The sequence below is a fragment of the Neophocaena asiaeorientalis genome, unplaced genomic scaffold (assembly GCF_003031525.2).
Source record: "Neophocaena asiaeorientalis asiaeorientalis breed wild unplaced genomic scaffold, Neophocaena_asiaeorientalis_V1.1 scaffold294, whole genome shotgun sequence".
NCBI classification, from domain to species: Eukaryota; Metazoa; Chordata; class Mammalia; order Artiodactyla; family Phocoenidae; genus Neophocaena; species Neophocaena asiaeorientalis.
The window spans coordinates 3,279,446-3,292,870 of record NW_020173945.1 but is presented as its reverse complement, the minus strand read 5'-3'; the positions used below and the strand labels follow the sequence as shown (position 1 = coordinate 3,292,870).

The window sequence follows — 13,425 nt, the reverse complement described above, 5'->3', positions numbered from 1 at the left end:
AGTCAGCCTCTCTCCTTGGTGGGGTCATGGTCCAGTCAACCCTCTTCCTTTGGACTGGTATCATTGGGAATTTAGAGCTGTCCGCCTATAGCTTTGACCTCATGCTCCTGGGTCTGACCTTTGGGGCTGCCAAGAGCAAAGTGAGTCCCTCCACCAACCCACGTCTTTCTTAGCTCCTACCCCAGGTGATAGCCCCTCAGACACCTGGAGCAAATGATTAGGGTTGGTTTTCCATGGGGCATCTGCACTCCGCTTAGCTCTTTCATGTCTTCCTTCTGTGCTGGTGGTGGAACATCTCACACTGCTCCGGATTCCCTTCTCTCTACTCCAGTCTTGATCCCTTGATTGGAGTCAGGGAATTATCTCCAAATGTCATTGAGTGTCACAGGCTCCAACAAAGCTCTCAGCATGCTGGCTGGTGATCCTCCAAAGGTGCACGGAGTCTGCTTCCCATTTTCCAATCTGTTTCTCCCAGCCCTCCCTTTCCCCGTCTCTAGCACACCTCCCCCAACTCCTTCCAGACACTATCATTTATTTTTGACCAGGAGGAAAGTGTGCAGTGGCATTTCCTAAAACCCCTGATATCACGGACTGTTGAATCCATGGCACAATCTCATTTTGCACGGGATAACTGGGACTCAGTTCTGCTGAGCTTTCATGTCTCCTTTCCTTTTGTTTAGGTGATTTATCATTTATCACCTAAACATGTTTTGAGGACTGTGAATTCAGGAACTCTAGAGTCATGGAACAGAGTCCAAGGTGTCCACTGTGAATGAATTACAGGAATGCCTTATTTTAATCATTTTACGTTTTGTGTTTTTGCTCTGGATATAGAAACCAGATTTATCCTTTTTTCTTTTTTTCATTGTAATCATCTTTAGAGAAAAAGAAAGCAGACATCGTGTTCCTGTTGGATGGTTCCATCAATTTCCGGAGGGACAGTTTCCAGGAAGTGCTCCGTTTCGTGTCTGAAATTGTGGACACGGTTTATGAAGGGGGAGACTCCATCCAAGTGGGGCTGGTCCAGTACAACTCTGACCCCACCGACGAATTCTTCCTGAAGGACTTTTCCACCAAGGAGCAGATTATTGATGCCATCAACAAGGTGGTCTACAAAGGGGGGAGGCACGCAAACACCAACGTGGGCCTGGAGCACCTGCGGCTGAATCACTTCATACCAGAGGCAGGCAGCCGCCTGGATCAGAGAGTCCCACAGATTGCCTTTGTGATCACCGGAGGAAGGTCAGTGGAGGATGCCCAGGAGGCGAGCCTGGCACTCACCCAGAGAGGCGTCAAAGTGTTCGCAGTGGGCGTGAGGAACATCGACTCAGAGGAGGTTGGGAAGATTGCGTCCAACAGTGCCACGGCGTTCCGAGTGGGGAGCGTCCAGGAGCTGTCGGAATTGAGCGAGCAGGTTTTGGAAACTCTGCATGACGCGATGCATGAAACCTTATGTCCTGGTGTGCCTGATGTTTCCAAAGGTAATGCCCTTTAAGTGCATATTTTCAACCATGTCCTGTCGATGTTGGTGAGTTACCTGTTTACCCAGATCCCCAGCGCTGGCCTCTGGGCTCCTATAGCATCTGGTGTGTCAGGCATTGACTTATATCCACGTGGGTTGGGTCCTGGTTGTCACCTACCACTGTGATCGGATGTGGTGCCAGGATAGGAGTGGATGTCTGTCTTTTCTTGCTCTTACCAGATTTACTCCCCATCCCTTACTCTTTAATCCCCTAAATAATTCAGACTGATTGATGCCTGTTTCTGTTTGTAGGTTTATCAGATCAATTATTTGAGATCAGAGGGTTTGCGTTCTCAAGTGTGTTTAGTCTAAAGCACAAACTCGAGATGCACTTAGATAGACACTGACTGTATACGTTGCCAAAGTTGATTAATATCAGGAAAGCAAACGTACTGAATGGCCAACAATTTTGGCTCCGAAGAGTCAGTGTGAGTTCTCCCAGTGAGAGAGGCAGATCTAACTGCTTCTCAGAGCTCATACACAGAAGGCCCCATTTTGCACTTGAGCGTGGTGTCCTGGTCCACGCCCCGAGCTGTGCCTGTAGGTTGAACACATCTTGGCAGCTCGACTTTGAGCTCACGGCCTGCTTTTCCCTTTACAGTCTGTGACCTGGATGTGATTCTGGGCTTTGATGGTTCAAAAGATCAGAACATATTTGTGGCTCAGAGGGGCTTTGAGTCCAAGGTGGACACCATCCTGAATAGAGTCAGCCAAATGCAGAGAATCAGCTGCAGCGGCAGCCAGCTGCCCACAGTGCGGGTGTCCGTGGTGGCCAACACGCCCTCAGGCCCCGTGGAGGCCTTTGACTTTGCTGAGTACCAGCCAGAGCTGTTTGAGAAGTTCCAGAACATGCGCACCCAGCACCCCTACATCCTCACTGCGGACACGCTGAAGCTCTACCAGAACAAGTTCCGGCAGGCCTCACCAGACAGTGTGAAGGTGAGGATGGCCGCCTCGTTTCCGCTTCCTGTGTCATCTCTGGGTTTTACTGGGCAGGGGCAAACCTCAATGCCTGGAAACCCCCTCCCCAAACTGTTCTTCTATAGATGCTCTTCATGTTTGATGGGGTTGGTGATGCCTGTATGTAAGAGTCCTTTATTATCAACTGGGCTGAAATGTAATATCTTCTTCTAGTTTTACTAAAGCTCTAAAAAAAATCTTGGAAATCAGTAATTAAGCTTGAATGCATTGAATTTTTGAGTAATTCATGTTTAATCATAGTCCTGACCATTAAGTGCATTATGTTCTCTATTTGTATTTACTTTTATCTCTCTCTTTCTCTGTATTGGTTCATACACACACACACACACACACACACACACACACACACACAATCAGTTTGCTAGGGTTGCCATAACAAAGTTCCACAGGTTGGGTGGCTTAAACAACAGGAATTTATTCTCTCACAGTCCTGGAGGCTGGAAGTCTGAGATCAGAGCGGCGTCAGGGTTGTTTTTCTGGAGGTCTCTCCACTTGGCTTGGAAACGGCGCCTTCTCCTTCTGTCGCCACGTGTTTTTCCCTCTGTGTGTGCCTGTGTCCTAATCGCCTCATCTTAGAAGGACACCAGTCGTATTGGATGAGGACCCACTCTAATGACCTCAGTTAACTTATTTGCCTCTTTAAAAGTCCTATTGCCAAACATGGTCACACTCTGAGGCACTGAGGGTTAGGACTTCAAAATATGAATTTTGGAGCACGGGCTACACAAACACACACGCACGCATGTACACGCCCATGCATACGCATGATTTCTAGAAACTACATCTCCTAAATAGAGAATGAGATAAACTTTTTATTTCCATTGTTGATTGTGCTTTTTAATAAATCAAGTCCTACCCTATACCCATTTATTTTATACCTCATTTATTGCATAGTATCAAGGAACTATGAACATGGGGTGATGGTTTCTCAGCCTTGGCCCCCAGTTTCCTCTGCTGTAAAGTGGAGGCTTTGAACTGGCTAATCCTTCTCTCAAGGGTCTGTGATGTTTCTTTTACTTTTGGCTGGCGCTTGACGTATCTTTTATCTTCAGGTGGTCATTCATTTTACTGATGGGGTGGATGGAGATCTGGCTGATTTACAAAGAGCATCGGAGGAACTCCGACAAGAAGGTGGGTTCTGGGGCTTTCTATGGGAGAAGTAAACCTGGGTGAGGCAGGCACACGGCTGGGCTAGAGAGAAACAACTCCACTAAGGGACCCTCTGGGAGAGCAGCTTCTCTTGGAGGACACCTCATCCCAGCATTTTGGTCCTCTGTCGCCTGCCTGGGGCTACAGGATGGGGCAACAAGGATCCCATACTTACACAGACAGCTCTATTACCAAGTCCTGGCACAGACCCCATGGGGTCTCAGGCTCATTCCTGTGGTAGGACATCTAGAAAGCATGATGCTTTTGTAAAAGAACATGAAGTTTTGACTCATTTGGCTGTATTATATAAGCTAGGAATTAATTTTATAGCAAAAAATCTTGCTGTATTTTCCGTTTGCAGTTATCACAGCTCAAAAATACTCCAACGTTAAGAAAAGATACACTTTTCACATAAAATTTGGAAAGCATACTTTACAAATTTAAGGTGACTGGTTTGCAATGATACCTGTTATCAGATGTACTATTTGTTCATCTGCTTTGGAATTTGGTAGCACTGGCTATCAAAAAAGTGGATGTCAACACTAGAGGTTTAAGGAGAATTTGTTGAAGCAAATTTATCATAAGAATGTTGTATTTATTAGCTTGCTTTTCCAGAGCAATGGAGATGAGACTGCTATCATCTGACTTGGGAGATGTGGGATTTCAATTCTTCCCACAGCATACCTGTGTTACGTAAGACCAGAGCTTGAGAATTTATGTATGAATAAACTTCATGGTGGTGTTTCCTAGAGTTACATGAATCCACTTACTTACTGACAAATCAGAAACAATTGCTCGGAGGAGTCCAGAGTTCCAGTGTTTCAACTCTTCAGAGCAGCTAATCAGTGTGATTAAGCAAGTTTCAGTTAAAGGCCAAATTTTATACTGAAGTTTTCTTTAAAAAATAAAAGAGAGTCAGGAGGAAAAGTACTGAGGCTCTTGAATGCCTAGGTGAGGCTTCTTACGTGTACCTGTCCCCGCAGGCGTCCGAGCTCTGATATTGGTGGGCCTTGAACGTGTCGCCAACTTGGAGCAGCTGATGCAGCTGGAGTTTGGGCGAGGATTCACGTACAACCGGCCCCTGAGACTGAACTTGCTGGACCTAGACTATGAACTAGCGGAGCAACTTGTGAGTGTTTTATGTATCTACACACAAACTGGTTTAGATAGCACAATATTGGGCATCTCAGGATAACGCAGTCCGTTATCACCAGGCAAATGGAGGAGAGACCGCTGGGTGGGCAATTTAATTCACGTACTTTACTTGGGACCTACTTTGTTGCCATGACATGAGTCCTGGAAATGGAGCTATCTGAGAACTGGAAAGACAGCCACCCGGGCATGGGTGTCGAGGCAGCTGTCGCCTTAGAGTTTCCTCTGCTCCCTTTAAAGAGACTTCTTTTCGTTTATAAGATTGTTGAGAAGCCATAACATTGAGATTTGACCCTTCCCTCTGTAAACAGGAAACAGGGAAAACAAGAATATGCAGGAAACGAAAGACCATTTCTGGGTGGAAAGGGGCTTCCGTTGCCTTCTCTTCTAGTTTCCTTTGGAGCAAATGAGGGCTCCCCATAGGCTTCCTAATCCTCTTGGGTTCAGCCTCTCAGCAGGTGGGGTTAACGCCTGGGTTTGGGGGTGAGGCTGGGGGCTTTTGGGACATGAGGGTGCTGAGCATTCAACTCAGAGGTTCTTTGGAGGAGGCAGCGGTGCCCCGTGGGATGAGCTGACTCCCTCCCGTCCTCCGACCTTCTTCCCAGGGCTGCAATTCGGATTTTTTTATTGAGTGGAAGGAAGTTGAGTTAATTGACAAACCTAGGCCATGGGAGAAAGTGCAAGCTCTAGGAAATTCACTGCAAGGGAAAGCATTGGCCATCATGAGTTTGGCAGGTAGAAATGTACTTTGGGTGTACGCTTTCCTGCATGAGGCCAGGGGCTGGGATGGGAGGGAATGTCCAGGGTGTCTGATGGGTGCTGGAGTCATTGGTGACTGGTGGTGCGGTGCTTGAGGCTCAGAGGCAGGGATCCCACCCCGCAGCTGCTCCCAGGCTTCCTCCAGGCTGGCGCCATGTTCCGTGACTCTGACCGGGGTTCTGGGGAAGGGCATATGGTCTCTGCTCTGAAACCACCTTCCATCCTGGCCATCTGCAATGGTTTGTTAGGTTTTGCTTTCTGGAGCTTAAAAATATGTAAGCTGGGCTTCCCTGTAAAAAAAAAAAAAAAAAAAAAAAGTAAGCTATACTTAACATCTGAAGCTTGAATATCTATGTTGGAAACTTCTAGAAATAAGGCCCAGCCTGAGCTGACATTGTGAATAAGATGCATTGTCTTTGGTGGTTCTTCAGAGTCCATTTGTGACACTGTATCGCCCACCCATGGCTAAGCCTTCAAGGGAGTGCCGTAGGAGGTGACTATCTCTTGCTGTGGACGCCGCAGTCCTCAGACGGCACATTTATGCCTTTTTTCTAGACATTTATTGAGATCTGAACTTCGTTTTCTGTCTTGGTAGGACAACATTGCCGAGAAAGCCTGCTGTGGGGTTCCCTGCAAATGCTCTGGACAAAGAGGAGACCGAGGGCCCATTGGCAGCATTGGGCCGAAGGTACGGTGGTTTTACCCTTTTCTTATGCCTGAGACTAGATTTCAGAGCCGTCATTACTTCAGCTGGGGAATTTCTCTGCTATGATGGTGGGGAGATGGAAAAGGGAGGAGAAGGAACTAGCTGTGCTGTAGGACAGATCTGAGGTGCAGACCTTGTCCCTGTGTCTGCTCCCTCCTCCCTTTCCACTGGGTTCTTTTATGCATTGGTTCTTCATTTTATAAAATTATGTTAAGACCAGTGGCATCATTGACTGGCAGCCTCACTAGGACGGCCAGCAGGGATGCTTCCCATTTGCCTCTAAGTTATAGGAAATGCACAGGATTTCTTGGTAGATCAAGAGCCTTAAAGATCCTGATAGAACAATTGCACTGAAATAATGAGTAGGAAACCGTCACGTTCCAGGGACACCGAAAGCACCGCTCTACCAAATGAAGGGGGGTGAAGAGATGCTTAAATAGGAAACAGAGAAAACCACAGCATTTAACCAAGGAAACGATTTACTTTCTTCTAGGGTATTCCTGGAGAAGATGGTTATCGAGGTTATCCTGGTGACGAGGGTGGACCTGTAAGTAAAGGTTGTTTTATTCCTTAAATCTTTACTCCCTCCTTGTTCTTTACATGTTGGGATTGAATTGTGGGGTTCCTCATCTGTTCCATTTCCAGTCTTTTCCACCAGAAAAAAATTACTTTCTAACTTTCTTAACAACTTGACTTAGATTTCTACACTACGGAGACCAGTCTGAGAATCTGAGGATGACAAGTGTGGGTAGGAAGTGCAGGTTTTTACGTGTTCCATCTCAGAGGGCGGGACTAAATGTCTCCTGAGACAGAGGACCACTGAGGATGGCAAACCCAGCATCTACCAAATTCAGACATCCAGGCAGAGATGAGAGGCCGCTGGAGCCGGGGTGCAGGGGAAACCCAGTCAGGATTGTCGCAGTGACGCCCTTTGAGGGCAGCCTCCCAGAGGGCGGTTGCCGGTATGGGTTATCAGTCACCAAGGGGTCCATTTGGGGGTGGGTAGAGCCTGAAGCAGGGCCTTCGGGAAGCAGAATCCTGCCCAGAAGTGGTTTGAGAACTTCTGAGACACTAGAACAAGGCCCAGCCCTGGGGTGGGGAGAGAGGGCCCCAGTGGGAGGAGTTGAAGCCCCCAGGGTCCCGTCAGGCAGTGCCAGGTGTCAGGGTTGAGCCTGGACCCCATAGAAGAGCTGGGAGCCCAGGACCATATGGAGAAGCAGCCAGCCCGAGGGTTCTCCACGGGCCCAGCCCCCACCCAGACCCAGCACCCTGAGGCCTGCTTATCCTCCGCCCACCAGGAGGCGCCCTCTGTGCTGCAGACACTCCCAGACCCCACTCCCTCCAGGGGAGGGAACTGCAGGTTCAAGGCCCTGTGCAGAGGTTGGCCTGCGGGGCCCGCAGGCGGGGATGCTGGAGGCCTTGCCTGGCACATCAGCCCATCAGCCAGTGGACTGCTTCCTAATGCACGCCTTTCACAGGGCTCCCTACTCAGTGGAGACACGTGACATGAAGCTCCAACTCGCAAAATGCCTCTGTTTCTCCTGACAGGGTGAGCGCGGCCCGCCTGGTGTGAACGGCACTCAAGGTTTCCAGGGCTGCCCCGGGCAGAGGGGCATAAAGGTACAGTGACCCCCATGTGTGGGGAGGGGACCGTGGCACCGGGCCCCAGCGGGGAGAGGGCGGTCGGTGGCGCGTACAGGAGGGGGACACTTTCTCCAGTGCCTCCTGGGGAAGGAAGATGTCTGCCCCAGCTTCTCTGCTCAGCGCTGGCAGCCAGTGGCCTCTCACAGAGGCAGCCCAGGGCCTGGCGGGTTCAGGAGCGCACACCGTGCCGGGAAGGGAGCCTGAGGTTGGAGAAACAGTTTCGTATGGCAGTGTGAAGCAGTCAGGACACACTGATGAGGACAGACAGGATGTGGGCCAGGGCAGAGAGAAGGCCGGTGCCCCGCAGCTTCAGCCCCCTGGACCTGGGAGGAGTGAGGGAAGTGGAGGGGGCCAGAGACAGAGGGAAAGGACTCATGTGCTGGAAGGTTCTGTGTGTGACATACTTGGAGTCAAGGGCTGATGAACTTTCTCCTCAATCTGCTGCCGTTTGAGAGACAGGCCACTGCAATGTTATAAAGGGGCCTCCTCGGAGCCCCTGTCCCGGGCCTTCACGGCCCAGCCCTCATGCCAGAGAGCCAACACTACCCAAGTGCTCAGGTCCAGGCAAGTTAGTTTTATGATCCCCTCATGACAGAGAGAGAGCTAGCCAAACAGACGAATCTCTAACACTGAATTTTCAGACACTGACTTTTCTTTAATATAAATTTATTTTATTTTTGGCTGCGTTGGGTTTCTGCTGCTGTGTACAGGCTTTTCTCTTGTTGTGGTTTGCGGGGCTACTCTTCGATGCGGTGCGCGGGCTTCTCACTGCGGTGGCTTCTCTCGTTGCAGAGCACGGGCTCTAGGCGCACATGCTTCAGTAGTTGCAGCACACGGGCTCAGTAGTTGTGGCTCGCAGGCTCTAGAGCTCAGGCTCAGTAGTTGTGGTACACGGGCTTAGTTGCTCCGCGGCACGTGGGATCTTCCTGGACTGGGGATAGAATCCATGTCCCCTGCATTGGCAGGCGGATTCTTAACCAGTGAGCCAGAGGGAAGCCCTAGACACTGACTTTTAAGTTGGGGACGGGGAGAGGGGTCTAGCCTATTCTATTCAGCCTCCGGGAAGGAGCTAATGTTTCTTCTTTCCCTTCCCTTTTAGGGCTCTCGTGGATTCCCAGGAGAGAAGGTACTTAAGCTTGCTTTTCTTTTTATATTTAAAACTTTCCCAGTGTTTTGCCATATTTTATACTCACCTGTGTGTCTTGTCCCCTCACAGGGTGAATTAGGAGAAATTGGACTGGATGGTCTTGACGGTGAAGATGTAAGTGATTTTGGACTCTGAGTGCAAATTGCTTTTGGTCCTGAAGACTCCAGTGACTAACACCTCAGTCTGTGGTAGAAATTGTGCCAGGAATGACATTTTATCATTGTCTTTGGCAGGGAGACAAAGGATTGCCCGGTATTTCTGGAGAGAAAGGGAATGCAGGAAGAAGGGTAAGTATATTTCTGCATTGTTACTGTCATGGAAAAACTATGAACATTTCACTTAGGGATTATTTCTTTTACTTGTGTATGTTAAGACCGCTTCCTCCAGGCAGCCTTCCCTGACCTCCTCCTGGGGTGCATCCTTGGCATCTCCTATGTCCCTTGTCAGCTGTGACATATTTACATTATATTTTCTTGTTTGGAGAGTCCCATTGGGCAAGGACTGAGTGTGTTTTGTTGAAATAAATCCCCAGCGCCTGGCACAGAATGGGTCCCCATCAGCCAGTGGACTGCTTCCTAATGCACGCCTTTCACAGGGCTCCCTACTCAGTGGAGACACGTGACATGAAGCTCCAACTCGCAAAATGCCTCTGTTTCTCCTGACAGGGTGAGCGCGGCCCGCCTGGTGTGAACGGCACTCAAGGTTTCCAGGGCTGCCCCGGGCAGAGGGGCATAAAGGTACAGTGACCCCCATGTGTGGGGAGGGGACCGTGGCACCGGGCCCCAGCGGGGAGAGGGCGGTCGGTGGCGCGTACAGGAGGGGGACACTTTCTCCAGTGCCTCCTGGGGAAGGAAGATGTCTGCCCCAGCTTCTCTGCTCAGCGCTGGCAGCCAGTGGCCTCTCACAGAGGCAGCCCAGGGCCTGGCGGGTTCAGGAGCGCACACCGTGCCGGGAAGGGAGCCTGAGGTTGGAGAAACAGTTTCGTATGGCAGTGTGAAGCAGTCAGGACACACTGATGAGGACAGACAGGATGTGGGCCAGGGCAGAGAGAAGGCCGGTGCCCCGCAGCTTCAGCCCCCTGGACCTGGGAGGAGTGAGGGAAGTGGAGGGGGCCAGAGACAGAGGGAAAGGACTCATGTGCTGGAAGGTTCTGTGTGTGACATACTTGGAGTCAAGGGCTGATGAACTTTCTCCTCAATCTGCTGCCGTTTGAGAGACAGGCCACTGCAATGTTATAAAGGGGCCTCCTCGGAGCCCCTGTCCCGGGCCTTCACGGCCCAGCCCTCATGCCAGAGAGCCAACACTACCCAAGTGCTCAGGTCCAGGCAAGTTAGTTTTATGATCCCCTCATGACAGAGAGAGAGCTAGCCAAACAGACGAATCTCTAACACTGAATTTTCAGACACTGACTTTTCTTTAATATAAATTTATTTTATTTTTGGCTGCGTTGGGTTTCTGCTGCTGTGTACAGGCTTTTCTCTTGTTGTGGTTTGCGGGGCTACTCTTCGATGCGGTGCGCGGGCTTCTCACTGCGGTGGCTTCTCTCGTTGCAGAGCACGGGCTCTAGGCGCACATGCTTCAGTAGTTGCAGCACACGGGCTCAGTAGTTGTGGCTCGCAGGCTCTAGAGCTCAGGCTCAGTAGTTGTGGTACACGGGCTTAGTTGCTCCGCGGCACGTGGGATCTTCCTGGACTGGGGATAGAATCCATGTCCCCTGCATTGGCAGGCGGATTCTTAACCAGTGAGCCAGAGGGAAGCCCTAGACACTGACTTTTAAGTTGGGGACGGGGAGAGGGGAGCCCTTAGCCTATTCTAGCCTATTCTATTCAGCCTCCGGGAAGGAGCTAATGTTTCTTCTTTCCCTTCCCTTTTAGGGCTCTCGTGGATTCCCAGGAGAGAAGGTACTTAAGCTTGCTTTTCTTTTTATATTTAAAACTTTCCCAGTGTTTTGCCATATTTTATACTCACCTGTGTGTCTTGTCCCCTCACAGGGTGAATTAGGAGAAATTGGACTGGATGGTCTTGACGGTGAAGATGTAAGTGATTTTGGACTCTGAGTGCAAATTGCTTTTGGTCCTGAAGACTCCAGTGACTAACACCTCAGTCTGTGGTAGAAATTGTGCCAGGAATGACATTTTATCATTGTCTTTGGCAGGGAGACAAAGGATTGCCCGGTATTTCTGGAGAGAAAGGGAATGCAGGAAGAAGGGTAAGTATATTTCTGCATTGTTACTGTCATGGAAAAACTATGAACATTTCACTTAGGGATTATTTCTTTTACTTGTGTATGTTAAGACCGCTTCCTCCAGGCAGCCTTCCCTGACCTCCTCCTGGGGTGCATCCTTGGCATCTCCTATGTCCCTTGTCAGCTGTGACATATTTACATTATATTTTCTTGTTTGGAGAGTCCCATTGGGCAAGGACTGAGTGTGTTTTGTTGAAATAAATCCCCAGCGCCTGGCACAGAATGGGTCCCCAATAAATACTTGTGGGTTACCTGAAGTATCTGGAAATAATTTTACCTTCATGGAAAATGAGTAAATGGCAGATGCTGAAGCACTGTTCTTTTTAAGATTTGTGATTGGAAGAATGCAATGTTGAGGGTGAGATAAATATGTGAAACTCATCTAATTCTCAGTCTCTGCTTGTGGTTTTTATTTAGGGTGACAAAGGACCCAAAGGAGACAAAGGAGAAAGAGGGGATGTTGGGATCAGAGGTGACCCGGTAAGGGGAAATCCTTGTCACCGATTTGAGACTTGAGTCCGGGAAAGGGGTTTGTGGGGAGAAGTGGGTTGAAAGGAAGAATTTTATTCTTGAAATTGCTTTAAAACATGTTGGCAAAATATGTGGTTTGCCCTTTTCTTAGAATTTTGGGGTGGCTGGAGATGTCTTTGCCCTCTCGCTGCAAAGAGAAGTCTTTGCAAAGCCTCTTATGTGAAGACCCGAGAAGTTTCCCTAAAATGTGGTCTCAGGACACTTTAAGTTCGCTTTAGGAAAAGGGAAGAGTTTGCAGTTTTTCTTCCTTTATGGGTCTATAAAACCTGTCAACAAGTGACCATCGCTGGGCCAGCCTCTTCTGGCCCAGACCAGGACAAGGCAAGAGCGAGCCTGGCCACCATCCTCCCGGGGGGAGGAAGAGCCATCTCCCCCACCCTGTTTGGGGTTCAGAATGATTGCTGACCCCACGGCAGGCATTATCTGGAGATGGGATGTGGCCAAAGCGACTGGCATTCAGACCACCACTAATATTTTCCTGGTCACTGACCCAGCGGCAGTGGCTTTCCCTGCACACGTGGCTTATTCCCCGACCTGTTCTCTTTTCAGGGTAACTCAGGACAGGACAGCCAGCAGAGAGGACCCAAAGGAGAAACCGGAGACATCGGCCCCATGGTACAGCACTCTGTGTACCTAGACTCCCCCTGTGCCGAGAGCCCGAGAAACTAAAGTCAAGCTGGTTCACTGCCAGCCCCGGAGGCCACAACGTGGTCTTTAAGGCTGTGGATGTACAAGGCTGAGGTTGGGAGCAGAAAGCCGCGGGAAGCCAATGTGCACACTCGCAAAGGAGTCTCCAAGAGGAACAGCAACAGCCCCTCCCACGAGGGGCTTCCTCTCGGCAGAGTTGTGCCCCATAGATATTTCCAGAAAGTGCTCATCAAGCCTGAGCCTTGTGGGGGGCAGAGTGCACCTGGGTCTAAGGCACCCCCAGAGTGTGCGACTAGCCCTGTGTGTATCCATTCCTTTTCCCCAGCATCTTGTGCAATATTCGAGTTACAAGTTCTTCTTCGCAGACGAGAATCTTACGTTAATTTTCTTTCCCATGACAGGGTCTCCCTGGGACAGATGGGGTGTCTGGCGGGCCTGGAGAACCCGGGAAAAGCGTGAGTGCCTCTTGGGGTTTGCGGGGGCTCTGTGGTGATATTTACTTAACTCTGCTAGACACCCTTTGGGGCAGAGCTGCTCAGCAATGTTTTATTTAGGGAATTTAAGGCCATTTCGGAAACCATTGTCCCCCATGTGCTGCTGCTTCTGCAGACCCTTCATTCTTATCATTCACTCTGGACTCCCCCAGCCTGCTTCCCTCCCCTTCTAAAACATACTGAATAGACGCTTTTAAAAGTAATATCTTTGCTGCTTTCGAATATTTGGCTGGGCTTTATCCCACTGAATGTTTAAAAAAATCTAAACAGAAACACAAATACAGAGGGAGCGAGGGGACAAAGGGCGGGGAGGCTGATGGGGTGTATGTTTGTTTTGTTTGCTAGTTGTTTTTCTCGTACTGCTGTAACTCCAGCAGTGAAACCAGAGTCAATTTTCTAGTGAATTGCATCTCGCAATTGCTTTTTCAAGACGTTTCAGAAATGCCT

The 13,425-nt window shown here is 49.6% G+C and overlaps 1 protein-coding gene across 4 annotated transcripts in view; it reads left to right on the top strand.

Annotated features, from left to right (window-relative positions):
• Nucleotides 1-13,425, top strand: part of COL6A3 (collagen type VI alpha 3 chain) — a 71,360-nt gene that overhangs the window by 24,313 nt on the left and 33,622 nt on the right. For 2 of the 4 annotated variants that reach the window (XM_024752780.1, XM_024752779.1), the window contains 13 exons: nucleotides 882-1,481; nucleotides 2,124-2,461; nucleotides 3,556-3,634; nucleotides 4,636-4,781; nucleotides 6,159-6,251; nucleotides 6,763-6,816; nucleotides 7,818-7,889; nucleotides 9,013-9,039; nucleotides 9,130-9,174; nucleotides 11,216-11,269; nucleotides 11,723-11,785; nucleotides 12,386-12,451; nucleotides 12,886-12,939. In XM_024752780.1, coding sequence (XP_024608548.1) covers nucleotides 882-1,481; nucleotides 2,124-2,461; nucleotides 3,556-3,634; nucleotides 4,636-4,781; nucleotides 6,159-6,251; nucleotides 6,763-6,816; nucleotides 7,818-7,889; nucleotides 9,013-9,039; nucleotides 9,130-9,174; nucleotides 11,216-11,269; nucleotides 11,723-11,785; nucleotides 12,386-12,451; nucleotides 12,886-12,939 — 1,691 coding nt within the window. Of the gene's footprint in view, nucleotides 1-881; nucleotides 1,482-2,123; nucleotides 2,462-3,555; nucleotides 3,635-4,635; nucleotides 4,782-6,158; nucleotides 6,252-6,762; nucleotides 6,817-7,817; nucleotides 7,890-9,012; nucleotides 9,040-9,129; nucleotides 9,175-9,293; nucleotides 9,348-11,215; nucleotides 11,270-11,722; nucleotides 11,786-12,385; nucleotides 12,452-12,885; nucleotides 12,940-13,425 lie in introns of all 4 variants that reach the window. The other 2 variants (XM_024752778.1, XM_024752777.1) reach the window with 1 other exon arrangement.